The 25,856-nt window shown below is 63.6% G+C and overlaps 4 protein-coding genes across 4 annotated transcripts; 3 read left to right on the top strand and 1 right to left on the bottom strand.

Annotated features, from left to right (window-relative positions):
- Window positions 1-778: 778 nt before the first annotated feature.
- On the top strand, window positions 779-18,433 carry KDM6B (lysine demethylase 6B). The gene is given in 25 exon segments (XM_047090059.1): window positions 779-803; window positions 3,417-3,538; window positions 8,351-8,470; window positions 8,711-8,853; window positions 8,944-9,085; window positions 9,269-9,367; window positions 9,470-9,689; window positions 9,772-9,864; window positions 9,961-10,122; window positions 10,202-10,402; window positions 10,490-10,837; window positions 10,932-11,069; window positions 11,071-13,100; window positions 13,215-13,341; window positions 13,466-13,571; window positions 14,596-14,801; window positions 14,898-14,962; window positions 15,050-15,121; window positions 15,208-15,356; window positions 15,492-15,606; window positions 15,708-15,895; window positions 16,088-16,229; window positions 16,533-16,659; window positions 16,746-16,916; window positions 17,061-18,433. Coding segments are annotated over 21 exon segments (4,920 nt in total). The 5' UTR covers window positions 779-803; window positions 3,417-3,538; window positions 8,351-8,470; window positions 8,711-8,853; window positions 8,944-8,948; the 3' UTR covers window positions 17,085-18,433.
- A 195-nt stretch (window positions 18,434-18,628) lies between these two features.
- On the top strand, window positions 18,629-19,710 carry TMEM88 (transmembrane protein 88). The gene is made up of 2 exons (XM_047090060.1): window positions 18,629-18,924; window positions 19,041-19,710. The coding sequence occupies exons 1-2, from the start codon at window positions 18,715-18,717 to the stop codon at window positions 19,308-19,310; spliced, it is 480 nt and encodes a 159-aa protein (XP_046946016.1). The 5' UTR covers window positions 18,629-18,714; the 3' UTR covers window positions 19,311-19,710.
- A 537-nt stretch (window positions 19,711-20,247) lies between these two features.
- On the bottom strand, window positions 20,248-21,207 carry NAA38 (N-alpha-acetyltransferase 38, NatC auxiliary subunit). Its single transcript, XM_047090021.1, has 3 exons — window positions 20,911-21,207; window positions 20,548-20,731; window positions 20,248-20,404 (listed from the first exon to the last, which is right to left on the bottom strand). The coding sequence occupies exons 1-3, from the start codon at window positions 20,989-20,991 to the stop codon at window positions 20,292-20,294; spliced, it is 378 nt and encodes a 125-aa protein (XP_046945977.1). The 5' UTR covers window positions 20,992-21,207; the 3' UTR covers window positions 20,248-20,291.
- A 195-nt stretch (window positions 21,208-21,402) lies between these two features.
- On the top strand, window positions 21,403-23,940 carry LOC124519635 (cytochrome b5 domain-containing protein 1). The gene is made up of 4 exons (XM_047090020.1): window positions 21,403-21,798; window positions 21,902-21,978; window positions 22,117-22,335; window positions 22,901-23,940. The coding sequence occupies exons 1-4, from the start codon at window positions 21,615-21,617 to the stop codon at window positions 23,129-23,131; spliced, it is 711 nt and encodes a 236-aa protein (XP_046945976.1). The 5' UTR covers window positions 21,403-21,614; the 3' UTR covers window positions 23,132-23,940.
- The last annotated feature ends 1,916 nt before the right edge of the window (window positions 23,941-25,856 follow it).

Raw genomic sequence — 25,856 nt, 5'->3', positions numbered from 1 at the left:
TTATAAAATGCTTATTATTGTGGTTAAATCATGATAGTTATGATTTTTGTGACTGTAGTTGTTAGGCCTGGTTCCAGCCGGCCAGGACCTTAGGAGTTGGTTCTGGAGGAGTGGAGAGTCGGGTCTTAATTTGGCGGGTGGGAGGGAGGGGGCTGGGGATTAGCTCCCGCTGCTTTGTGCACTTTATTTGATGAGGGCTTTAGTCAGATTTGTATTGCTTTCTTTAGGATTATTTTTCCCCCCCTCTTGGAGAAGAAACAGCTAAGACTATTCCTCTGGCCGTGAAAATAAATAATTGTATTGTGGTTCTTGATTTTTAAGCAAGACCCCAGTCCCCTCCCATGTTCTCTGGAGCCTTTCAATTTTGCAAAGGGACTCTACAGCGGGGACGGGGCTTGGCTGAGGGGTGTGTAAAAAGGTTGGGGTGGGTGGGTGGAGAGAGACTAGTGCTGGGGGCTGGGGGGGGGCGGGTAGTTAAAGGAAGAGACCGGAAGGGAGGAGGAGGGAGCCTGCTGGTGGGGAGGGAGGGAGGGGAGGAGGAGGTGGAGGAGGAGGAGGAGGAGGAGGAGGAGGAGGAGGAGGGAGGGGGTTGGGGAGAGCCTGCTACAGTTCTTTGTTTGACTCCGGGACTCAGGGACGGGGAGGAGGAGGGAGGGAGGCAGAGGCTGCGAGCGCCGGGGCAGGCCCAGGAGGCAGAGGAGGGACCGTCTCCCCCGCCCCCCCAGCCCCCACTCCCCCCCCTGCTGCTCCCCCCCTCCCTACCCGGACTCCGGGGGCACCGCCGGGGGACAGACACCCAGCAGGTAACCCCGGCCTGGCTCGCCCTCCCTCCTCGGATTTTCCTCCACACCCTCCCGGATGACCCCTTTCCCCGATTCTGTCTCCCCGTTTTCCTCCGGCCTTGCCTCTTTTCCCTGGCCCTCCCTGTTCCATCTCCCCCACTTGGGCTTGTCGCCCGCTGGCCGCGCCGCCGTCTCGTGCAGCCCGACTCCCTTCCCCTCGCCCAACAGCCTGTGCGCCCCAGGTCTGCCCGCGGCACCTTTCGGGGCTCTGTCTCGCCGCTTCTCCTGGCTTTGCTTTCCTTCCGACCTGTCCCCTGGGGCTCTGAGTAAGGAGGCAGCCCCTGTCTTTTCCTCGCTCCCCCAGCTCCCCGCCCCCCCCAACTCTGGCCCCCTTTCTCCTTCTAGCAGTCTCTAGGGGTGGGGAGAGAACCGGAATTTGGGGGGCCCTCCAGAGGGGCAAGGGGCTGTGTGTCGCTGGGGAAAGGGGCTGTGAGTGTGTGTGTGGGGTGGGGGTGGGGGCGGCTAGAGACCTGGCTGTCTCTCCGTTGTCCCTTTAAATGGCCCTCACATTTCTGGGGACTCATGGGGGGGAGGTGGCAAGCCGCCTGCCTGGGGGGCAGGGCCCTCGGTTTGTCCACACAATCAGGGGTGGTAATGATTTAAAGGGACAGCCTCGGTGTGGCCGGCCGCTGCCACCCTGCGCCGGCGGGAGGGGGAGCCGGCAGGCCGTGTCTGGGGAGGCTTGGCTGGTGAGCAGGGCATTTGAGGCTGAATCTGTCGAGGGGCCTGCCAGGTCTGGGACGGTGCTGCGGCTGGGACCTATGAGGAGGGGTGACAGCTCGCGGGGGCAGGGTTGGGGGCACTCAGCCTGGGCCTTCTCCCAGGCCCCACCTTTGGGTTCTCGGACTCCTTGGCCAAGAGTCCTTGAGTCCATACTACGGAGTCTGTTGGCCATCAGGTGGAGACCACCGGCCGGTGTGCAGGTCAGCTGCCCGGCTTGGGGACATTGGAGCTGGCCCTTCGGCTTCCCTTTTGTTGTTTGGCTCTGTGCACAAGAAAGCCCCAGCCCCTCCCCCAGCTCCCCCTTCCCGTCCACATGCCCCCCCCCCAACACACACACACCCACCCCAGCTGTTGGACAGATGAATTACAGCCTCCGGCTTGGGGCCAGGGCTGGTGAGGGATTAAAGCTCTGGGGCTGGCCCTTTAAATGGCTGTGGGCCCCTCCCCCACTCTGGTGTCCAGACACCCCATACACACCCTGGTGACCCCCTTGGCTGCCCCTCACTCCTTCTTTGGTCTGTCGTGAGGCCTGCCACTCCCCTCTCTCTAGGCTAGACCCTTCCCAGCACATCCCCTTCCCCTACAACACAGCCACATACACAAACACTACAGACTGCACGCGTGTGCCCGCACGCACACGCACACACACACACACACACACACACAGAGGCAAGCACACGCACACCCTCTGGTCCCACGTTCTCAACATCCCTGTCCTGGAAGGTTCCAGCCTCAAGCTTCCTTTCTGTAGCACAAGAACTTTGCCTGCCCGGCCTCCCTGGCCTGCAGCTGGCCACTACCTGGCCTATGGGGGGCGGGGGGGGGCCCTGCCTGGGTCAGGAGTGGCTCCTCCCTGGGGGCAGTGTCATCAGCAGCCCAGGCAGCTTGCAGCACATTGCGTCATGGAGGCTGGGGGCTGGAGGCCTGAGTCTCTGGGGCAGGGGGAAGGATGCGGGCTGGCCGGCCGGGGAATGGGGGGACTAGACTGGGAACCCCAATGTCTGGGACCTCAAGGGCAGGCAACTGTGACTAAGGAAGCAGAAACCATAGGTCTCTGAGGAGTGAGTCTGAGATAAGGGCCAGACTTAGGTCTGACCCTAGACGGACACCTGATTCTTGACCCTGGACTTAGAAGACCTAGCTTTTTGTTTCGGAGGGGAGGGAAGGGACTGGGCCTCTGTCACCTTCTTGGGCCACAGAGAGGAAGGAGGTGATGGGGAAACAGGATATGGCCTTGAGGGGTGGGATGCAAGGGAGGCTTGCGGCAGAGGCCACTTTCAGACCCAGGCCCAGAGTCAGTCGTTGTGGAGGAAGGCTCCTCCCTGCCGGGCCCGTTCATCTCGTCTGGCCACCTGTGCTGCTCTCCAAGACCTGCCTGCACCCGCCTGGGGGAAGAGGAGGGGGCAGAGTCCAGAGGGTGGGGTTGACTGGTGTCTTGATAAGGTTAGGGGTAGGGAGGAGGCTGAGCTGAGGGCAGAAGATTGCAGGCCTGGGGCCAGGATTGAGGCCGACTTGGGTGCCGACGTGGGGGGGGGGGCAATCGGGGCTACTCTGGGCCCAGGGACTGTCAGCAGGAGAGTTCGGTCCGAAGGGGACTCGTGGATTGGGTGTCCACTGTGGACGTTCACAGATGCCGTAGCACGCTCCCCTTACCCTCTGGTCCAAGGCTGCTTCCTAAAGGGGAAGGCTGGAGGACCACCTTGGGGATGGCTTTTTCTGGTTGCCATGGAAACGGGTTCTCTCATCCCATCTGACCACCAGCACCAGGCTTCTCCTCAATAAGAAGACAGGGAGCACAGGGAAATTCTCCAGCCTGGGAGACCCCACTTCTAACTGGCTTTTTTCTTTCAGGTTCCCCCAGGCACCATGCCAGCCCCGTAGTACCGCCCCCCCCCCCCCACCCACCGTGGTCTGCTGCACCCCACCACTGGGGCACTGGTTCCAATGAGACAGGGCACATCAAATTCCATCTGGTAAGTTCTGCTCCTGAGCAGCAACCCCCACCCCCACCCCCACCAGTCCAGCTCTGAGCATCCCCCCACCATGTGGTGCTGGAGTGGTTCAGCCTTCCTGGTTTATGGAGCGCCCCTCTGTTGCCCCTGAATGGTTCAGCCCTGTATTTCACCAGCCTCTCCACTACCACCAAAAAATCTCCCCCCAGTGCTACAACTCAGTTACTTCTGGAGTTGAATTAAACTAGAGTTTGCAAGGCTGGAAGGTAGAGGTGAGATAACCTGGGGGGATTTTTCTTGGGGTGAGGGTGCCCTATAAGAGTTGGTGCACAGTGTGGTTCGTGCATGGTGATTGGAAATTGATTTGGAGATACCGGAGGCCATGGCCACAACAGCCTGCCGCTGTTGCCATGGCAATCGTGGCATCTCACCTTGCCTTCCAGCTCCCTTTCTGTTCCATTCTGTCCCCACTGTGCTACAGCATTTGCCTCCTCCCCGCCCCCCCCCCCCAAGTCTTACTTCTCTTCTGCGTCCCTCTCTCTTTGGGCCAGTTCTCTGCCTGAGGCTCTGTAGGAGAGGAGAGGATACCTAAGCCAGGGACTTAAGTTCTCTGAGTGTGTGTCGCACTGAATTTTTGAGTGGGACTGTTTTCTTCTGTGTTTCTGGATTTGGCAAGATGGTTTGCACATTGGGGTGCCTCAGTGGAATTGTGTTGAATGAATGTGTTAACTGAATGAGCTTCACTGCCAAGAAAGCAATGGCTTCTGAGATCTGCTACAAGTGTCCTACCCACACCTGCTGTCGAGGACAGGGGACATTTGCGATGCTGGAGATGCTGGGGGTAGAACGGGGTCGGGGCGCAGGCAGGCTGACCCAGGAGATGGCCTGCGACGATAAAACCAAGGGAGGGAGAACAGGACAGAGGCAGATAGAAGAGTGGAAAGAATGAGGCCCTGGGAAGAAGCCCAGTTCTTCCACTCTCTTGCAGAGTGAACTTGACCAAGTTACCTAACCTCTCTGAGCCTCAATTTCCTCATCTGTAAAATGGGTTAAAAAAAAAAAAAGTACTTCCTAACTCAGATTTGCGGTGGGGGGAGTTTTAAAAAGGCATGTAAAGTGCTTAAGACGGTGCCTGGTGCCTACTAGTAAATATTCACTAAATGCTAGCAATTATCATCATAATGGGAGCTGCAGGGAGCCTTGAGGATCAGCTAGGACGTTGAGGAATAGGACGGAACTTGATCGAAGGCAGACAGACGCCCAAATATCTGACTCAAACAGAAGGATCACTGATCCGGCAACAAGACGTCAGGATTCGGGAGGGGGGGGGGGTGAGGCGAGGAGTCTGCGGGGTCAGCCTGCTCCAGTGTTTCCCGGACTCTGTTCGGGAACATGAAGGCAAACACAGAAGGGCATGTGCAGAGACACACGTGATCACGCAAGTGATGCAGAGGCAGACCCAGACAAAAGACCGAGACAGGAGCCAGGCAGACACACAGACAGAGACGGCCCCTCAGAGTCATGTAGACAGGCATAATGACAGGAACGCGTCAGACACAGGCACTGAAGGAGACGAGATGAGCAGATATGCAGGTGCACACAGAGACAGACACCGGGACGACCCACACACAGCCGACCTTGTCAGACACACTGGTGAACACAGCGGTCCAGTCAGAGGCAGACACAAGGCTCGCAGTGACACATAGCGGGCCGGGGCCGGCACTGTCACTCCTCGGTGGGGGGCGGGGAGGGGCCAGCAGCGGGGGAAGGCTGGGGAAGGGAATCCCGAGCGGGCGGCCTGCCCGGGTGGCTGAGTCACAGCGGCGCCCCAGCCGGCGGCCCTCCCCTCCGCCTCCCCCCTCCCCCAGGTAAGAAGCGAGCCTGTAACCCCTCGCTTCCACCGGGCGGAACGAGGCCTGGCGGGGAGCGGGATGCGGCGGGTGCCGGCCCCGGCCCCGCCTCGGCGCGTCCGCGGACTGCGTGCGGGTGGGGAAGACCGTGTGTGCGGGGTCTTGTCTCTGGCCGGCATGTGAGTCTGCGTGCGCACGTCTGGCCCCTTCCCCCGCGTCCCGCGCGGCCGCAGCGGTGCGCGCCGGGGGCTCCTCAGGCCTGGAGCCGGGAGAGGGTTAAGTGGGTGTGATTGATGGAGTGGGTCTCTCTCGGGGCTCCGGGGGAGGGGGCCGGTTAAAGTCCCCGAGTCCAGAGCCCGGATGGAAGGGGCGGAGCTGGGCTTAACCGGGAGTGCCCGGATGGAGAGGGCGTGGCCTCGGCAGGAGAAGAATTAACCCTTTCTGGGCGGCCGGCCCCGGGGACTGTGGGTCGGGCGGGAGAGGCTGGGAAGGAATGTCTGCCCCAGAAGTATACCGTCCTCCCAGCCTGGCTGTGGCCGCGCGCGTCTTCCTCTCGCCTGCCTTCGGGGAGTCTGTGGGTGTCTGTCTTTGTGACTGCTGCCCGTGGCCGTCCCCTCCCCTTGGTTAGTACGGACACCGGGAGTCGGGGAGGGCTATTCCTGCCCCAGAGCGAGAGTGGAGGTGAGAGTGGACCGCGAGCGGGCGCCGGGGAACAGGTGTGAGCGCGGCGTCGAGGCTGGCGGGCGCGGGGAGGGGCCGTCGTGGGGGAAGACGAGAGGGGAAATTCCGCGGGACCGGTGGTGAGCGGTGTGTGGGCTGAGTTGTGTCTGCCTCTGACTGTGTGTCTGTGTGTGTTCAGGGAGGCGAGGGCTGAGTCAGTGGGAATAGGGGAAGGTTTTGTGGGTGACTCACGCTCTCCCACCCCAAGCCTGAATCAGACCCCGAGGGAGGGCTTTGTACGGGGGGCGGATGAGGAGTCAGGCGCCCGGGTCCCGGTGAATCCGAGGTGGTTGGCGAGAGTGAATGTGTATTTAGTGCACAGGAAGTTTTTGTTCTCCAGTGAGGGCTGCTGTACTCTGAGTACCGGCGTGGGGGGTTGTGGACAAAGGTGGAAAGGGGCTGGAGGGACGGGACTCAGTGCTTTAGGGAAAGCTGAGTCAGTTCCCCGTGGGAAAGGGGAAGTGGTGGAGGGGAAGTGTCATCATCGCAGAAGGGGAAGCTGCATTTCCTGGTAGCTGGCAGCGCCCTCGGCACCGCTTCGCAAACGGGGATCTGATCCTGCGGTGCCTGAACCCCCGCCCCCCCGCCCCCCGTTAGCCCATGCGTGGTCCCGGACTTGGGTGGGGGAATGTGGCCCGGGCTACCCTTAGACCGCAGTTAAGAGCTCTGCTCGTCCCAGGGCTTTGGCAACCGACCGAAAGTCAAGTGTGGTGAGCAGAGAGAGTTCGGGCAGAAACTCCGCTAGAGCCGCGGACGCCGTCCGCAGAGCCCAAGCGTTCGCAGGGCTCGGCGGGGAGTGGCGCGCCGCGACCTGTAGGGTCCGGAGCTTAGCACGTAAACAGACCACCTTGTCCTGCGGAGAGAGGACTGTTTTCACCAGAAACCCGCCTGCCCTTGCGGGCTGGGTGGAAATTTCCCCACCGCGCAGACTTCTCTCGGCGAAGGCGAACTTTCCAGCCGCCCCCAGCCCCTCGTCGCGCGCGCTCCCCCGGCTTCCTGCCCGGCGCTCGCTCCAGCTGGAGCGCTGGCCCCGCCCCCGCCGCTTTGTACTCTACGCTCGCCTCTCGCAGCTCTTTGTACTCTAGACTCTCAATGGACCGATCCCGGGAGCGGAGCCGGCTCCCTACCTGCGGGGACGCCGGGTAGGCGAGGAAGAGGCGCGGGGACGGGGATCCTGGGCTCAGGCGACAAGGAAGAACTGGGGCCGAAGGGGAGGTGCCCAGAAGGGGGGCGCTGCGCCCGTCGTGGGTCGAGGCGGCACCGACGGGAAAGGGCGGGGGGGGGGGGCGCCGCGAAGGAGGAAGTGAAACGGGTTCTGGGTTCTTTAAGGGAGTGGGCGGTGAGAGTGGGACAAGGGTGATGTCACCGCCTGTTGGGCCCCGCCCTCCTCCCTCCCGAAGGACCCCCCCCTTACACTTACACACGCCGCTTCCGCTGCGCAAGTAGCCACGTCACGGGCAACCCCCGAAATCCCCCCTCCCTTGGGGGGCGGGGGCCACGTGGGCCGTGGGGAACCGCGTGGCCCCGACGGGGAAGGGCATAGAGGATACGGGAGCCACGCGAGAGGGGCCACTCGGGACCGCTGTGCGCGTCTTCTCAGAAGTTGGGGGATTAAAGGGAGATTTTGGTTTTGGGGGTCGGTTGGAACTGAAGACCTAGAGAGCCAGGGGAAGTGGAGGAGCTCCGGGAACTAGGTAGGCTGGGGGCCCCGACCGTAGTTTGGGATAGGGTCAGGCGTGGGGGGGGGGGTGGTGGTGGTGGTGGTGGTGGTGGTGGTGGAGCGCTCGGATCTCGGCGCGGGCGGGTTTGGGTACCGAAGTCGCCGTGACCGGCCAGCTCTCAGCAGTCACAGGGGGCACCCGGGGTGGGAGGTGAGGCACGGGGCGAGGTGAAGGGAGGAAAGGCAGCGACGCCTTTGTCTGCGTTGTGCCTCCGTTTGCCGTCGGCCGGTCTTAGGGCGCCGGGGCCGGGGGCGTTTCGGGCGGTCCTGCCGGGAATACCGGCGACTCTATGGGTGCGTGGGACTCGCGGGTGGCGCCGTCCCCCAGGCCGGCCCGAGCGTGCGACGTGCCGCCTTCACCCGCAGGGGTCCCGGGCCCTGCCTGCGCCGCCGGCCCGGGTGTCGGGTCCGGGATGGAGACCCTAGGTGGGAGCCGCGGGGTCACCCCGGGGTCACCCCGGGCCGAGCCCGTCTGACCGGCTCCGCCGCCCCTCCTCCCCCGGCCGCGGCCGGGCTAACCTCGCTCTCATTGGTCCCGGCCAGGCTGTTACTGAGGCGGAGACACGGGTGATGATTGGCTTTCTGGCGAGAGAGGAAGTCCTGTGATTGGCCGGATCTCAGGAGCTCGCCGACGCCGTGCGAGGACGCTCCCACGGAGGCCGGGTAAGCCGCCGCGGCGCTGCCCGTCCGCCCCAGTGGCTCCCGGCAGCGAGCCGCCGCTGACCGGCCGTCCCGCTCCCTGCCGCTCTCCCGGGCCTCCGGGGGCTCCTTGGGCGGCGTGGCCCTCCCCTCGGGGAAAGCCAAGGCCCGACTCCCGGTGCAGATGACTGCCCGGCCGGGCCCCTGGGCCTCAGCTGTGCGCTGGCCGGCTCACGGCACTCCTCCTCCTCCTCCCCTCCGCAGAATTGGCTGTGAAGGGCCCTGGGTGGCCGTCTGGGGGCAGTGGGCACTCCTGTCAGAGCGGCTGGAGCGGGACCGTCGCCCCAGAGAGCTGGGGCAGGGGGCCGTGCCCGATCTCCAGGGCTCCTGGGGCCACTGCTGACCTGGTAAGGGAAAGACCAGGGCTGGGTCGGCCGTGTGTATGCTGCTGGCTCAGGCTGTGCCCCCATGAAGATCTTGATCTCTCCTTGACTCAGGCTGGATGCATCGGGCAGTGGACCCTCCAGGGGCCCGCGCTGCACGGGAAGCCTTTGCCCTCGGGGGCTTGAGCTGTGCTGGGGCCTGGAGCTCCTGCCCGCCCCATCCCCCTCCTCGAAGCGCATGGCTGCCTGGAGGCAGGTGAGAACGTGGGGCACCCCTCTCCCCATCTCCACTCTTCGGTCACTCTCTGGGTTTCTGCTGATCTGTGGACCCCAGTGGGGTTCTCAGCTGCTTTCCCTTAGTCTCTCAGCGCCCTCATTTCTAAGTAGGGCCGGGACCACTTCATCTTGCTGCACGTTAACAGACCCCTTCCGTCTCTAGGTGCTCTGCCGGCATCGGGCAGCCCCCACTCTCTGCTCCCCTACCCCCTTCACATGGCAGTAGCTCTGGACACCCCAACAAACCGTATTATGCTCCAGGGTGAGTACGGAATCAAAGGTGCTGTGGATGGGACGTAAGCCTGGGGCCTCAGAAGAGGTCCCCCAGGCCTGACCAGCCCCCACAACCCCTTCTGCCCGGTAGGACCCCCGCCCCGAGACCCCTCCACGGGAAGCTGGAATCCCTGCATGGCTGTGTGCAGGCACTGCTCCGAGAGCCGGCCCAGCCGGGGCTGTGGGAGCAGCTGGGGCAGCTATACGAGTCCGAGCACGACAGCGAGGAGGCCATTCGCTGCTATCACAGCGCCCTTCGATACGGAGGAAGCCTGGCTGAGTTGGGGCCCCGCATCGGCCGACTACAGCAGGTGGGATGAGGCGGGGCCCGGGGCGCTGGGCTTGTGCCTTCTGGCTAGGCGCCCTCATCCTAACGTGTGCTTCTGCCCCCAGGCCCAGTTCTGGAACTTTCACGCCGGCTCCTGCCAGCACCGAGCCAAGGTCCTGCCCCCCCTGGAGCAAGTGTGGAACTTGCTGCACCTTGAGGTGAGATGGGGGCCGGTGGGGTGGGGTGGGGTGGGGAGGAGGCCCCTGGCTGGATCTGCACATGTGTCATTCTCTCTCCTTCCTTTTTGTCTTCAGCACAAGCGGAACTATGGGGCCAAGCGGGGCGGTCCCCCCGTGAAGCGAGCCGCTGAGCCCCCAGTGGTGCAGCCCGTGCCTCCTGCGGCGCTCTCAGGCCCCTCGGGGGACGAGGGCCTCAGCCCCGGGGGCAAGCGCAGGAGAGGCTGCGGCTCTGAGCAGGTATGGTCGCATGTAGGCCGCGGGCCGCCGTGGGCAGGACTGGGCCGGGGTGCCGTTCTCACGCTCTCTCTTCTTCCAGACTGGCCTTCCCCCGGGGCTGCCGCTGCCCCCGCCGCCACTGCCCCCACCGCCCCCGCCGCCGCCCCCGCCGCCGCCCCCACCCCTGCCTGGCCTCGCCACTAGCCCTCCATTTCAGCTGAGCAAGCCAGGGCTGTGGAGCGCCCTGCATGGAGATGTCTGGGGCCCCGAGCGCAAGGGTTCAGCACCCCCGGAGCGCCAGGTGAGCCCCAATCGATTGCCCCTCGTCTCTTAACCACAAGTCCCCCGTCCCCCACGTGTCACTCGTGGCCCTTTGCCTCTCCCACAGGAGCAGCGGCACTCGCTGCCTCACCCGTATCCGTACCCGGCTCCGGCCTACGCCGCGCACCCCCCTGGCCACCGGCTGGTCCCGGCCGCACCCCCAGGCCCAGGCCCCCGCCCCCCAGGAGCAGAGAGCCATGGCTGCCCGCCTGCCACCCGTCCCCCCGGAAGTGACCTTAGAGAGAGCAGAGTTCAGAGGTCGCGGATGGACTCCAGCGTTTCACCAGCAGCAACCACCGCCTGCGTGCCTTACGCCCCTTCCCGGCCCCCTGGCCTCCCCGGCCCCACCAGCAGCAGCAGTAGCAGCAGCAGCAACAACACCGGTCTCCGGGCCGCGGAGCCGAGCCCAGGCATTGTGAGCTCCGGACTGCGGGTGGACTGCGGGTGGAGCGGGCGGTGCCACCCCCCCCACCCCCAGCAGCCGCCGACCGCCTGTCCCCTGCTTGCAGCCCGGCGCTGATCATTACCAGACTCCCGCGCTGGACGTCTCCTCTCACCAAGGCCGCCTGGGGCCCTCGGCACACAGCAGTCGGAAACCGTTCCTGGCGGCTCCCGCTGCCACTCCTCACCTGTCCCTGCCGCCCGGCCCCCCCCTCGCCGCCTCCGCCGCCCTGTCCCCGCCTCTTACGCCCTCCGCCCCCCCCTGCCTGGCTGAAGGGCCCGGCCTGCCGGGCAGCCCGCGAGGATGGGGAGATCTTCGAGGAGCTCTTCTTTGGGTCTGAGGGACGCCCCCGCCCTCCCCCACCACCCCTCCCCCACCGCGAGGGCTTCTTGGGGCCTCCGGCTCCCCGCTTCTCTGTGGGCACTCAGGATTCGCACACCCCTCCGACTCCCCCAGCCACCAGCAGCAGCAACCATGGCAGCCACAGCAGCAGCCCCACAGGGCCCGTGTCCTTCCCCCCGCCTCCCTACCTGGCCAGAAGTTTGGACCCCCTTCCCCGGCCCCCCAGCCCCAATCTGAGCCCCCAGGACCCACCTCTTGCGCCCTTGACTCTCGCCCTGCCTCCAGCTCCTCCCTCCTCCTGCCACCAAAATACCTCAGGAAGCTTCAGGCGCCCGGAGAGCCCTCGGCCCAGGGTCTCCTTCCCAAAGACCCCCGAGGTGGGGCCGGGCCCCCCCCCAGGCCCCTTGAATAAAGCCCCCCAGCCTGTGCCGCCCAGGGTCGGGGAGCTGCCTGCCCGAGGCCCGCGGCTCTTCGATTTTCCCCCTACCCCGCTGGAGGACCAGTTTGAGGAGCCGGCTGAGTTCAAGATCCTCCCCGATGGGCTGGCCAACATCATGAAGATGCTGGACGAATCCATTCGCAAGGAGGAGGAACAGCAACAGGAGGCGGGCGCAGCCCCCCCGCCCCCGCTGAAGGAGCCCTTTTCGTCTCTGCAGCCTCCGTTCCCTAGTGACACAACCCCGGCCGCCACTGCCACCGCCGCCCAGGAAGAGGAGAAGAAGCCACCACCAGCCCTGCCGCCACCGCCGCCTCTAGCCAAGTTTCCTCCGCCGCCCCCGCTCCCCCCACCGGCCGGCCCGGCCAGCCTGCTCAAGTCCTTGGCCTCCGTGCTGGAGGGACAGAAGTACTGTTACCGGGGGACTGGAGCCGCCCTCGCCACCCGGCCCGGGCCCTTGCCCGCCACTCAGTATTCGCCAGGCCCCCCATCAGGTGCTACCGCCCCGCCGCCCGCCTCGGCGGCCCCTAGCGCCCAGGGCTCCCCGCAGCCCTCCGCTCCCTCGGCATCTCACTTCTCTACCTCAGGCGGGCCCTGGGCCCGGGAGCGCGGGGCGGGCGAAGAGCCGGCCCCGGGCCCCATGACCCCCGCCCCGCCGCCCCCACCCCTGCCTCTGCCCCCTGCTCGGTCTGAGTCTGAGGTGCTAGAAGAGATCAGTCGGGCTTGTGAGACCCTTGTGGAGCGGGTGGGCCGGAGCGCCACGGACCCGGCAGGCCCGGTGGACACGGCGGGCCCGGTGGACACGGCGGGCCCGGTGGACAGTGGGACCGAGCGGCTGCTGCCTCCCGCCCAGGCCCGCGAGGAGAGTGGCGGGGTGGCGGCGGCGGCGGCGGCGGCGGTGGCAGGACCAGGCGGCAGCAGCAAGCGGCGGCAGAAAGAGCACCAGAAGGAGCACCAGAAGGAACACCGGCGGCACAGGCGGGCCTGTAAGGACAGCGTGGGTCGGCGGCCCCGAGAGGGCAGGGCAAAGACCAAGGCCAAGGCCCCCAAAGAAAAGAGCCGCCGGGTGCTGGGCAACCTGGACCTGCAGAGCGAGGAGATCCAGGGTCGCGAGAAGGCCCGGCCCGATCTTGGCGGGGCCTCCAAGGCCAAGCCACCCACGGCTCCTGCCCCTCCACCGGCCCCCGCGCCCCCTGCCCAGCCCACAGCGCCCTCGGCTCCCGTTCCCGGGAAGAAGGCTCGCGAGGAAGCACCAGGGCCACCAGGTGTCAGCCGGGCTGACATGTTAAAGCTGCGCTCACTCAGCGAAGGGCCCCCCAAGGAGCTGAAGATCCGCCTCATCAAGGTGGAGAGTGGGGACAAGGAGACCTTTATCGCCTCCGAGGTGGAGGAGCGGAGGCTGCGCATGGCGGACCTCACCATCAGCCACTGCGCTGCTGACGTCGTGCGTGCCAGCAAGTAAGTTCCGGGAGGTGCCCCCCCCCCCCACCAGGCTGCTGGCCCGGCCCAGTGGGGGGCTCCCTTCCCCATCACCCTGATATTCCCGCCCTCATGTCCCTATCTTCCCCACAGGAATGCCAAGGTGAAAGGGAAGTTTCGAGAGTCCTACCTTTCCCCTGCCCAGTCTGTGAAACCGAAGATCAACACTGAGGAGAAGCTGCCCCGGGAAAAACTCAACCCGCCCACACCCAGCATCTATGTACGTATGACCCCCCTGCCATGGGTTCTGAGACTGCGTCTGGGCCGTCGGGGGCAGTGGGGGAGGGGGCTCAGAGCCCGGGGCAAGGCTCTCACCCTGGCCCTGTCTCCTTGTCATCTCTCAGCTGGAGAGCAAACGGGACGCCTTCTCACCTGTGCTGCTGCAGTTCTGCACAGACCCTCGGAATCCCATCACCGTGATCCGGGGCCTGGCGGGCTCCCTGCGGCTCAGTGAGTATGGAAGGGCAGGAGGGTGAGGGGAGGCCTCGGAGGGCCCCCATGCTTGCAGACCCCGGACCGCAGCTCTCACGAGCTATCCTCAGTCCTCCGCAGGCCCTACTTGAGGCCTTGGGCTTTCTTCCCATCACTGTGTCCCCAGCACTGGATAGAGGGGCAGGGGATGGAACCCAGGACCTGGTTAGGGTCACTTTTGGTTTTCTTGATCGATTAGGATGAGAATACAGAGTATGCAAAACCCCTGCCGGCCCATGGTTTGGGGATTTTTTTTTTTTTAAAGTTTATTTATTTCGAGAGAGAGCGGGAAGGGGCAGAGAGAGGAGGGAGGAGAGAGTGAGAGTGGGGAAGGGCAGAGAGGGAGAGAGAGAATCCCAAGCAGGCTCCACACTCAGCACACAGTCTAATGAGGGGCTCGATCCTACGACTGTGAGATCATGACTCAAGCTGAAATCAAGAGTCCCAAAGTTGGTTACTTAACCCATCGAGCCACCCAGGTGTCCAGGGCTCTCTTTTTCAGCGCTTTATCGTGCAAAAAAATTTTTATCGGGCAGAATTCCAAACAAAGGTACTTACGTACAAACGGAAACCACACAGAAACATAAAACGCAATCGTCTTTCCTCTGTGTCCGTAGTGTTCTCTATACCCGTATATCCTTCCTTCCCACCACTGTTAGCGTGAAGCGTGTTCTAGGCTTGTACTTAACTAAATCTCTGGTTGGATCCAGCGATAACTTAAGGAAACTGCCATTCGTTGAGCACCTATTAAGTGCCAGGTGCAGTGCACCTGTGGCCTCACGCACACCTGAGGACTCTCCTGGAGGTGCCTCGACACAGAGCAGCAGCAGGAGAAAAGGGGGTCGCCCTGGGAGGGCCAACCTTCCCAGCTGCGTGTGGGGCTGGGCTGGGCTGGGCTGAGCTTCGTGAAGCTGGGGGCGGGGGAGAGACTTGGGGAGGAAGAAGGCCCTCGCTCCCTGCCCTCCGCCCTTGCCCCGACGCCCTGCTCGGTCCTGCCTTGCAGACTTGGGCCTCTTCTCCACCAAGACGCTGGTGGAGGCGAGCGGCGAGCACACGGTGGAGGTGCGCACCCAGGTACAGCAGCCTTCGGACGAGAACTGGGACCTGACGGGCACGCGGCAGATCTGGCCTTGTGAGAGCTCCCGCTCGCACACCACCATCGCCAAGTACGCGCAGTACCAGGCCTCGTCCTTCCAGGAGTCCCTGCAGGTGCGAGGGGCTGCCCTGGCTGGGGGTGCGGGTGGGGGCGTTGGGTTCCCGGGGGCGGCACTGACCCCAGCCCGCCTCCCCGCTGTGACCCAGCAGGAGGAGAAGGAAAGCGAGGATGAGGAGTCAGAGGAGCCCGACAGCACCACGGGGACCCCTCCGAGGTAGGTCCCGGTCGTCCGCCGCCTTCGTGTCCTTCCCCTTCCCTTGGCCGGCGGGTCTCCGTCAACCCGTGCTCTTTGCCCCGGCAGCAGCGCGCCAGACCCGAAGAACCATCACATCATTAAGTTCGGCACCAACATCGACCTGTCTGATGCCAAGCGGTTAGTGCGGCTGGGGGCAGGGGCGCTGCCGGACCGGCAGGGGTCGGGGGCGGCCTCTCACTTCTGTGGCACCTTCGCCACCGCAGGTGGAAACCCCAGCTACAGGAGCTGCTGAAGCTGCCCGCCTTCATGCGGGTCACCTCCACGGGCAACATGCTGAGCCACGTGGGCCACACCATCCTGGGCATGAACACCGTGCAGCTGTACATGAAGGTTCCCGGCAGCCGAACGCCAGGTGCGCTCCTCACCCGGGCGCGCGCGAGGGGGCGGGGCTGCCGCTCCGCCAGCCAATGGGGGCCCGGGGGCGGACCGGGCGCGGAGCGCAGGCCGGGCTGCCGCCTGCCATGCCGTTCTCTGTCGCCCCCTGCAGGCCACCAGGAGAACAACAACTTCTGCTCCGTCAACATCAACATCGGCCCTGGCGACTGCGAGTGGTTTGCGGTGCACGAGCACTACTGGGAGACTATCAGCGCCTTCTGCGACCGGTGCGCGCCACCCTGGCCCCGCCAGATACACCTCCTCCCACCCCCCCCCCAGTCCCGCCCCGTCCCTGTGGCTTCCGTCTGACCCTGTGGCCACCGCGCAGGCACGGCGTGGACTACCTGACTGGTTCCTGGTGGCCAATCCTGGATGACCTCTATGCTTCCAATATCCCCGTGTACCGCTTCGTGCAGCGCCCCGGAGACCTGGTGTGGATTAACGCGGGCACCGTGCACTGGGTGCAGGCCACCGGCTGGTGCAACAACATTGCCTGGAACGTGGGGCCCCTCACCGGTGAGAGGGCGGGGCCCGTGGGGGGTGAGCCCCGTGGGGGGTGAGCCCCGTGGGGGGTGAGCCCCGTGGGGGGTGAGCCCCGTGGGGGGCCGAGCTGGACGGCAGCCGCCGGCTGCCAGGGAAGGGAGGGCCTGGGGGCCAGCGTGGCCGCGGCTGCTTGAGATGCCTCCGTTTCCCCCTCTGGCCCCGCAGCCTATCAGTACCAGCTGGCCCTGGAACGATACGAGTGGAACGAGGTGAAGAACGTCAAGTCCATCGTGCCCATGATTCACGTGTCCTGGAACGTGGCTCGCACGGTCAAAATCAGCGACCCGGACCTGTTCAAGATGATCAAGTGAGCGCCCCGCTTGGGAAGAAGCCCATCTCCACCCAACTTGGCCCCGCTCTTGTCCTTTCTGTCCGATTCCGCCCCGTCTTCCTTCTTCTCTGCCCCAGACCACGTGCCCTGCGCTGTACCCGCTCCCGCTCCGAGGAGCTTTATTTTCCTGCGGCCCAAATAGACAAGAGCCACATGTCCACTGTGAGCGATGCCCAGGTCAGGGGCCGTGACCCCAGCCTGGAGCCGGGAGGCCCCGCCCCGCCGCGCTCCGTCGGCCTCACGGCCCCCCTCGCCTCCCCTCCCTCTGCCCGCGCGCAGGTTCTGCCTCCTGCAGTCCATGAAGCACTGCCAGGTGCAGCGCGAGAGCCTGGTGCGGGCCGGGAAGAAGATCGCCTACCAGGGCCGGGTCAAGGACGAGCCCGCCTACTACTGCAACGAGTGCGACGTGAGTGGGCCCGCCGCGCCCCGGAGGGAGGTGCCCCGCCGCCCCCGCTCCCCGTGACCGCCCCCCTCCCCTGCGCCCCGTCCCAGGTGGAGGTGTTCAACATCCTGTTCGTGACCAGCGAGAACGGCAGCCGCAACACGTACCTGGTGCACTGCGAGGCGTGCGCGCGGCGGCGCAGCGCGGGCCTGCAGGGCGTGGTGGTGCTGGAGCAGTACCGCACCGAGGAGCTGGCGCAGGCCTACGACGCCTTCACGCTGGTGAGGGCCCGGCGGGCGCGCCCGGGGCCGGGGCCGGGGCCGGGGTGGGGGGGGGTGGGGAGGGGGGGCGGGGGGCGGGGCGCGGGCGGAGCACGGCGCCCGCCCCCGCGCCTGAGCCCGCCGCCGCCGGTTTTCTCCCCGCAGGCCCCCGCCAGCGCGTCGCGATGAGGCCGGACGCCCCGCCCGCCCGCCTGCAGGGCGCCGCGGGGCCACCAGCACACGCCTGGGCTGGACCTAGGTCCCGCCTCTGGCCGGGAAGGGGGTGTCGGGCCCGGCCCTTCCGCCCCATTGGCAGCTCCCCCTCACTTAATTTATTAAGAAAAAAAGTTTTTTTTAACAAATAAGAGGAAAAAAGGAAAAAAAATGGGAGACGGGGGAGGGGGCTGGCAGCCCCTCGCCCGCCAGCGCCTCCCCTCACCGACTTTGGCCTTTCTAGCAACAGACACAAGGACCAGGCTCCGGCGGCGGCGGGGGTCACATACGGGTTCCCTCACGCCTGCCGCCCGCCCGCCCGCCCGGCGCAGACGCTCGCGGCTCGTGTTTGTACATAGACGTTACGGCAGCCGAGGTTTTTAATGAGATTCTTTCTATGGGCTTTACCCCTCCCCCAGAACCTCCTTTTTTACTTCCAATGCTAGCTGTGACTCCCCTGTACATGTCTCTGTTTATTCACTTGGTTATGATTTTTGTATTTTCTGGGTTTTTTTTTTCTTTTTTTGTTTGTTCGTTCTTGGTTGTTTTTGGTTTTTCTTTTTTTGTTCGTTTTGTTTTTTAATTTATAACAGTCCCACTCACCTCTATTTATTCATTTTTGGGAAAACCCGACCTCCCGCACCCCCCAAGCCATCCCGCCTGCCCCTCCAGGGACTGCCCGCCGCCGGGCTCTCCCCGCGCCCCAGTGTGTGTCCGGGCCCGGCCCGTCCGTCTCCGCCCGTCCGCCCGCGGCTCCAGCCGGGTTCTCATGGTGCTCAAACCCGCTCCCCTCCCCGACGTCCTGCACTTTCTCGGACCAGGCCCCCACTCCCGACCCGACCCCGACCCCGCCTGAGGGTGAGCGACTCCTGTACTGTAGGGGAAGAAGTGGGAACTGAAATGGTATTTTGTAAAAAAATAATAATAATAATAAATAAATAAAAAAATTTAAAGTTTTAAAGAAAGAACTATGAGGAAAAGGAACCCCGTCCTTCCCAGCCCCGGCCAACTTTAAAAACGTGGACCTTCCCCTCACACCCCTCCCTCCCCCACTTTTCTTTTTAAGCGTGAACCAGCCCAGGGCCAGGGCCTCACTGGGGCAGGGACACCCCGGGATGAGTTTCTCTGGGGCTTTATTTTCGTTCCGTCGGTGGTTTTTTTCTCCCACGCTGGGGCTGCGGAGGGGTGGGGGGTTTACAGTCCCGCCCCCTCGCACTGCACTGTCTCTCTGCCCCAGGGGCAGAGGGGTCTTCCCAACCCTCCCCCTATTTTCGGTGATTTTTGTGTGAGAATATTAATATTAAAAATAAAATCCGAGAAAAACATCCGGTTTGGATACGGTGCTGGGGCTAGCGGGGCGCGCACTTGGGGGGAGGGCTGCCCGGCCGGGCCTCCCGCGCAGACCCCGGCGGGGCGAGCCCCTCCCCGAGGCGCCTGTGGAATGTCCAGCGCGCCGGTCCGCTCCTCGGTCTGGGGTGGGGGGGGGGTGCCCGATCCCGGAGCCGCATTCCAGGATAAGGGGGGGTGGGGAGAGGCCGGGCCGGGGGAGGGGCAGGAAAGAGGGCTATAAGGGCCGCGGCCCAGGCGGGCGGGAGCCAGGCCGACCATGGCGGATGTCCCCGGGGCGCAGCGAGCGGCTCCGGGCGGCGGCCCGGAGCCCCGGGACCCCCTGGACTGCTGGGCCTGCGCCGTGCTGGTCACGGCCCAGAATCTGCTGGTAGCGGCCTTCAACCTCCTCCTGCTGGCGCTCGTGCTGGGGACCATCCTGCTGCCCGCTGTCACCATGCTGGGCTTCGGCTTCCTCTGCCACTCCCAGGTGAGCGTGCGCCCCGAGGTGCGCGGGTGACCGCGGGCCCCGGTGCTGGAGGCGGCGGTGGGGTCCGTGGGCCCGGGCCGCTCGGCTCGGGCCCGACGCCGGTTCTGCTCCCACAGTTCCTGCGCTCCCAGGCGCCGCCTTGCACGGCGCACCTGCGGGACCCGGGCTTCACGGCCCTGCTGGTCACCGGATTCCTGCTCCTCGTGCCGCTGCTCGTGCTCGCCCTGGCCAGCTACCGCCGCCTTTGCCTGCGCCTCCGCCTGGCCGACTGCCTCGTGCCCTACAGCCGAGCCCTTTACCGGCGCCGCCGCGCCCCGCAGCCGCGGCCAACCCGGGCCTCACCAGGGTCCCAGGCCGGCTCCACATCAGGGAAGGTCTGGGTTTGAGGACCCTCGAGTCGGGAAGCACCTTCACGACCGCACCCGCTTCCAGTCGCCCCAAGGACTTGAAGCCCGGGGGTCTCCCGATCTTCCCTGTCCCCACCCCTGCCCCAGCCGGGTCCCAGCATCCCCTTGGGGGAACCGGAGCATCTGTGGACCCAAAGCTGGCGGAAATCCGCCACGCCCCGGAAAACCCACTTTCTTACTACCTACATCTGAATCCTGGACATCTGGGCTGGACCCTGTGCACATCACCACTCCACCCCCAGCCCTCCCCGCCTCCCACCATTCGGACGAACCTCGCCTCCTCCTTTCCCGGTGCAGCTCCTCTAGTATTTACGGGCTGGGGGGCGAGGTTCGAGGGGTAAGGAGTGACCCCACATCAATAAAGAATTGATGAACTGAATGCGTTGCTTGGGATCCTGGGAACAGTGAGATGGCACAGATTCTATCACCCCCGCGCGATGCCCAGGAGCAGGAAACATGGGGGGGGGGGTGCTCAACAGCGCATCCTTCAGCCTCCCGGCCTTCCCTTATCGCATTAGCCCGTTCTTCCTGGCCAGACCCCAGAGCTCTCTCTGTCCCTGACCCTGAAGTCACCTCTCCATCAATAGAGAGGAGAGGGCCCAGCCTCTGTCGCCTGCCCTGCTCCCCTTGGGGACCCGAGCCCGTTCTCTGACCCCAGCTTGGAGGAACTCGGTGTTGCCAGGCCGGGGAGGGAAACAATGGGCCTTCCGGAGCAGGATGACACCCCCTCCAGTCACAATTCTGGAGCAGCAGCGTGGGAGGGAAGATGGAGGGGCCCACCCTGGGGCCTGTTAGTCCTTAGCTCATCCCCACCCCCCGAACCCCGGGGAACCTTTGGCACCCCCGGACGCCCAGGCTGGGTGAAGGAGGGCTGAGAGCGCTCCCGACGTCCCAGCTACACTCGGACACGAGCCACTTCGTTTACAGGTTTAATGGTCTGAAAAGCCTGCGCGATCGTGGTCAGAGATAGGGAGGCCCCGCCAGGCTCTCTCTTTGCACCTCAATAGAAACGATGTGGTGGCCGGGTACCATGGCCAGGCCCAGCACACGGGGTTCTCCCGCAGAGAAGGAATCTGGAAAGAAGGGTCAGAGCATCAGGGAGGCAGGCCAGCGTCGGTCCCGCCCCTTCTAGTCCCAGAAAACTGGGGTGCAGCGGGGGGGGGGGGGGGAGGAGTGCCTCGCGGTGAGGGCTCCGCCGCATTCCCCGGGGACTGACCCGACGGTTTGAGGAACTCCTGCGCCGAGCCCAGGATGACATTGCAGTCGCGGTCGGTGCACAAGAAGCAGCCGACCAGGGTCCGTCCATCTGTCATGCGAATGCGCATAGTCTTGTTGAGCAGCGCCTCCAGCTGCTGCCGGGCCCGCGCAGCCGGCGAGTCCTCGCGCTCCCCGTCTGAGTCCTGCGCGGGGCGGGACACGCGCTGAGACTGCGCCGCCCACCCACGGAACCACAGCTCCCGACAGCCCGCGGGGCGCTCACACCAAGCCCAGAGGCTGCCGGGAGCTGCAGTTCCCCCTTCCGTCCCCCCATCTTGCTCCCCGGCTGCCCCTCAATCCCAGCACTCGAGCCCGCGCTAACCCCGGCGCTGGAGCTGCTTTGACGCCGGCTGCAACAACCGTTCTCCTCGCGTAGCAGCATGGTTGGTCCGGCTCCGGCCATTTGCCCCCGGGCCTGCTGAGGGCCCTTCAACTTCTTAGGAACCTTTCGGGTCCGGTGGTCTGAGATCTCGCGAGTGCTCCCGACCTCCTTTCTTTCGCGAGATCACCTTTCCTCCTCTTAGTCTCCTGGGCAACTGCAGAGATCTCGCGAGCTTCTCTTCTCCGACGCTGAGGCTCGCTGAGGTCTATGGCGCCGGATGGCTTAACATATCGCGAGAAGTTTTGCCTCTTTAGTTTTAGACCTAGCCGTTAGGGACCCTGGAATTAGCGAGAATACCTTTTTTCGTAATCGCACTCCACCCCACCCTCCCTTGCTTTTGCTGCCTCGCGAGACAGTCAGTCCTAAATATCCCTTTGTAGCCCAGACCACTCTGAAAACGGAAGGTGTTCGCTTTCGCCCGGAACCCTTGAGCACGCAGCCCGATCCCTTGAAAGCCAGATTCGGACTACGTTTCCCGTGAGCACGCGCAGCCCACGCTCCGCCTCCTTACCCGCGCAGTGTTTGATCTCGGTGGCCGGTGGCCGGAGAGGGACAATGGTTTCCATGTCAGCAGATAAACGCGCTCGCGAGGGGGAAGAGATGCAGTGCGCGAGAGCGTGCCGAGAGCGACGAAGCAACGGGAGATGGTGGCCGATAGTGCAAGAGCCATGCCGCGCCGAGGCCTAGTGGCCGGGCCAGACTTTGAGTTTTTCCTGCGTCGGTATTTCACGCCGGCCGAGGTGGCCCAACACAACCGGCCGGAAGACCTTTGGGTATCTTACCTGGGATCCGTGTACGACCTGACACCGTTGGCTCAGGAGTATAAGGGTAGGGGCCAGCTCTGGGCCAAGGCCAGGGCGTACGTTCGGGGGGGGGGGGGCGGTGCCCCGTTCTTGGGTGGCTAGCATTGACTGCGGCTGCTCCTTCCCAGGAGACCTGCTGCTAAAACCCATCATAGAAGTCGCAGGCCAGGACATCAGCCACTGGTTCGATCCGAAGACCAGAGACGTGAGTTCTGCTGGAACCCGGGGTTGGGGGCGGGGGGGGTAGGGACACCGGAGAGCGGGGTGGGGAGGAGAAGCCGGGGCGGGCCGGGGTCGGCGATGGTGACTGCTCCGAGGCCCCTCCCTGAACCCCGCTTTAAAGGTCCGCAAGCACATAGACCCGCTGACCGGCACCCTGAGATACCGCACCCCCTGGGGCCGCTTTCTGCACGTCCCGCCGCAGCTGCCCCGTTCCGACTGGGCCAATGATTTCGGGAAGCCCTGGTGGCAGGGGTCGCGTTATGAGGTGGGGCGGCTGTCCGCCAAGACCCGGAACATCCGCATCATTAACACGCTCACATCGCAGGAGCACATGCTGGAGGTGAGAACTGGTGCCCGAGGGCAGGTCGGAGGGGACGGGGGAACCCCAGCAAATCGCCAAGGAGATCTTCAGGCCCTTAGATCTCCATGACCAGTGGGAGCAGCGTTTTCTCCCCCTCCAGGGGCAGACGGGGAGAGCAGACCACCTAGGTCTCCAGGGTGGGGAATCGGAGGCGTGGCCCGATCACGGGGTACATAAGCCCGGGGCACAGTTCAGGCACCTCAGTGACGACGGTCCTGAGAAGCTCTTACGGTGCTGTGTTTGGGATAGTGACTGTAAGCAGACTCTCTTATTAGTGTACTCGATTGTAGGGGTGAGGGGAGGCAGCAGTGGCTGTGACCCTTTAAGGCTGTTTGTTAGAAGTGGCTGCCATAAGGACCGTAACGCTTGGGGGCCATTCACTGCATGCTTCCTCTTGGGGACCGTGAAGTGCCTAAAAATACTGTCTACCAAGGGAGGCTCTCTGATCCCAGCTCTATCATCTTTTGGGCTCCTGGCCTTTGTTTGGGGGCGTGTGCGTTCATTCCAGAATTCCGGGGGTGGGGGGTGCTTTCATGTTCTGCAGGTGGGGGCCCTGGAGTCGATGTGGGAAATCCTACACCGCTATCTCCCCTATAACGCACATGCTGCCAGCTATACGTGGAAATATGAAGGGAAGAACCTGAACATGGATTATACCCTGGAACAGAACGGGATCCGGGATGAGGACGAAGAATTTGACTATCTCAGTATGGACAGTGCACCTTATACACCCGCGATACTGCTGTACTTCAACGATGACCTCACAGAACTCTAGGAAGGGAGATATATGCTCATGTAGACTTAAGATATATTTTGAGTTTGGCTGCTTCTGTGTCCTGTAGGAAAAGAGGTGCGTGTGGCGGTGCTGGAGCCAGACCCCCTTTCTGCTCCGGCCGCTGGCCTGTGGTTCCCCATGTGTCTCTGAGGTGTACAAGTCCTGTTTCCCAGGCCCACTACACTTTGCTCTGAGAAAGTCGGAGAGCATGCGAGAAGCGCATGAATTGATTCCCAGGAACGATCCAGAAGGTGCGGGATCTCGGATTAGGGAGACGTAGAAGGGGTCAGTCAGAGCTCAGGCAGAACTGTCCGACGGTCAGAGAGAGAGAGGTCCCCCACGGGGATGAGCGACGGAAGAACCTCGTGGCAGCGATGGAGACGGGCCGGGCCGCAGGGAGACAGGACCTTCCCCAGGCGGGGACGGTCCTGGCGCAGGAAGCGTCGGTCCCTGGCCAAACAAAACTGCCTTATTTCCCTTCTGAAGAGCAGTTGGCAGTCGCAACCCAAAGGGAAGAAAGGAAGCGGGCGGTTAGCAGGTAATTCAGGCTAGATCTTAACCCTACAGGCTTCGTTTGCCCTGCTTAATACGACGACCCTGTAAGAGGGACATCATCACCGTAAGGCTTTGGAAGCTTAGAAAGACTTTCTGTCCCCGTTCGGCTTTGTTAAGCGATGGATGAACCTGGCGGCATCCCAGCTAGCGAGTGGAGGGGAGCTCCCTAGGCTCGGCAAGGTTTAGTGGCACGAAGGCACACTACTTAGTGGCTGGGGGACAAACTCGAGAGAGCATCTCACCGTCCGAGGCTTGCTGGAGGGACGGGACGCCGGAGCCCTGTTGTGTGGTTTGGTTGGTTTCTGCAGTTACGGTCTTTGGAAGGGAGTCAGCAGAGTTCTGCAGTGGCCGAGCGGAGGCAGGGGGGAGGCAGGGAGGGCTGCCAGCCGAGCAGGAGCTGTTGAGGCTGCTTCCTGGTTGATCCCACAACAAAATTTTCTTTTTCTGAGGAGAAGAGGTAGATGCGGACCGGCCGCAGGGAAAACGAGTGGAGGAAGGGCCTTTAGATGGGGGACAAAAAGCAGGCAATCATGACGGGCCTGGGCCCCTCAGGGAAGGAAGGAATGTCTGCCTTGCAAGATGGCAAGCCTTACAACAGTAATCTAGAGACGAGCTAACGAGGTCAGGAAACTCATGTGACCAAGGGACAGCCAGCGTGGCGGGGGAGCAGTGGCCAGATGTGTCCCCTTCAACCTCAGCAGGGGCGGGGAACGAGAATGACAGACCGGTGGGCTTCCTGACGGTCGCAGGCCCAAAAGAATTGGGGGGAGGTGCGTGCACCTGCTGGCCAGGGGTGCCGGGGCCCGAGCAGGGGACCGTGAGGCGCTGGGCGGGCCGCCGAGGTGCTTTCTGAGGGGCTGGCCGGGAAAGGCACGGACGCAGGTGGAGACAGGTGCTGGCCTCGGCCCTTTCTGAGCTCCCCGTGAGACCGAGGGCTTCCGCTCAGTCCCATGTAACGCGAGAGGGGCCGTGAAGTATCTGGATCTTTCTGATGTTTGGTCCACTCTGGGGTTGTTTCACATGCGTCCAGTTAAACCGACGCCTCAAGAACCCGAGCCAAGCGGCTGCCCTGGGGCCTGTGCCTCCGGGAGGGGCCCACACCTGCCCCCCTTCCAGAGTCTCCTACCTCGGTGTCTCCTGCCAGAAACACACGCCTCTCCTCGCACCCTGGTCACTCTCCAAGTCATTCCCAGCTCCTAAATGTCCCTGGAATCCATCCTCTTTCCGCTTCTGCCCCCGCACACCACAGTGTGAGTGAGCTCTGGAAACCAGACCGAGGCCTCTGGCTTTCCCCCTTCAGATTCTTCAGCGGCTTCTGGTTGCTTTGGGAATAAAGCCCTCGAAGTCCAAAGATGCTGTGTAAACCGGCTTCCGCCCACCTTGCAAGTCTCACCTTTGTTCTGTGTGTTCCAGCTGCACGGCTGTCTCGCAGTCCATGAAATGTGTGCCTGCCCCAGAACCTTCACGCGTGCTGTTCCCTCTGCTCGCACACCCTTCCATCTCCCACCTAGCTGAATCCTCAATGGTTCTTCCTCAGGAGAGCTTCTGGGGTTTCTTGGTGTTGAAAGCAAGACTCTCTGCTAGATCATTTCTTAGCGCCACACACATTTCAGAGTACTTCCTACAGTTTAAAATTATGGATGTAGCTGGCTGGCTGGCAGCTAGAGAGTAGGGACCATGTATGTCCACCCTGTTCACCGCTGTGTTCCCGGTGCTGGGCACACAGTTGCTGCTCAATAAATTTTGATGGTATGACCTCAAATGTTGAGTGAATTCATCCGTCTGGAATAACTACTGGATGGGATGTTGTGTCCTGGGAGGCAAGTGAGGCCACCTCCAGCCACAGGCTTCTGTCCTGGCTCCCTTGGAACCAAGCCCAAGCCCTAGGGGCCTTCTTCTCACCAGATTTGGGGGAAACCTGTCATTCCCGCGGACGGCCACCAGGTGGCCGTACTCGCCTACGGAGTCGGCGGCGGGGGCGGGGCGGCTAAGGGAGGGAAAACCCTCGCAAGTTCTAAAAAGGTTACAATGAAAGGCGGCCCCGCCGGAATTTATAGGCGGGAGGGAAGGATCAGAAAAGAAGTTAAAACCACATGGCTACTATTTTATTAGCTTTGGGTTTACTCCTGTTCTAGATTTTTTCCACAAGCTCATGCCAGGAAAGGAGCGC

Source organism: Lynx rufus, unplaced genomic scaffold (genome assembly GCF_022079265.1).
Source record: "Lynx rufus isolate CCGP_SWC_20201006 ecotype Redwood Valley unplaced genomic scaffold, mLynRuf1.p SCAF_28, whole genome shotgun sequence".
Lineage (NCBI taxonomy): Eukaryota > Metazoa > Chordata > Mammalia > Carnivora > Felidae > Lynx > Lynx rufus.
Note: the sequence above shows the minus strand (reverse complement) of the source record. Positions and strands in the feature narration are given on the sequence as shown.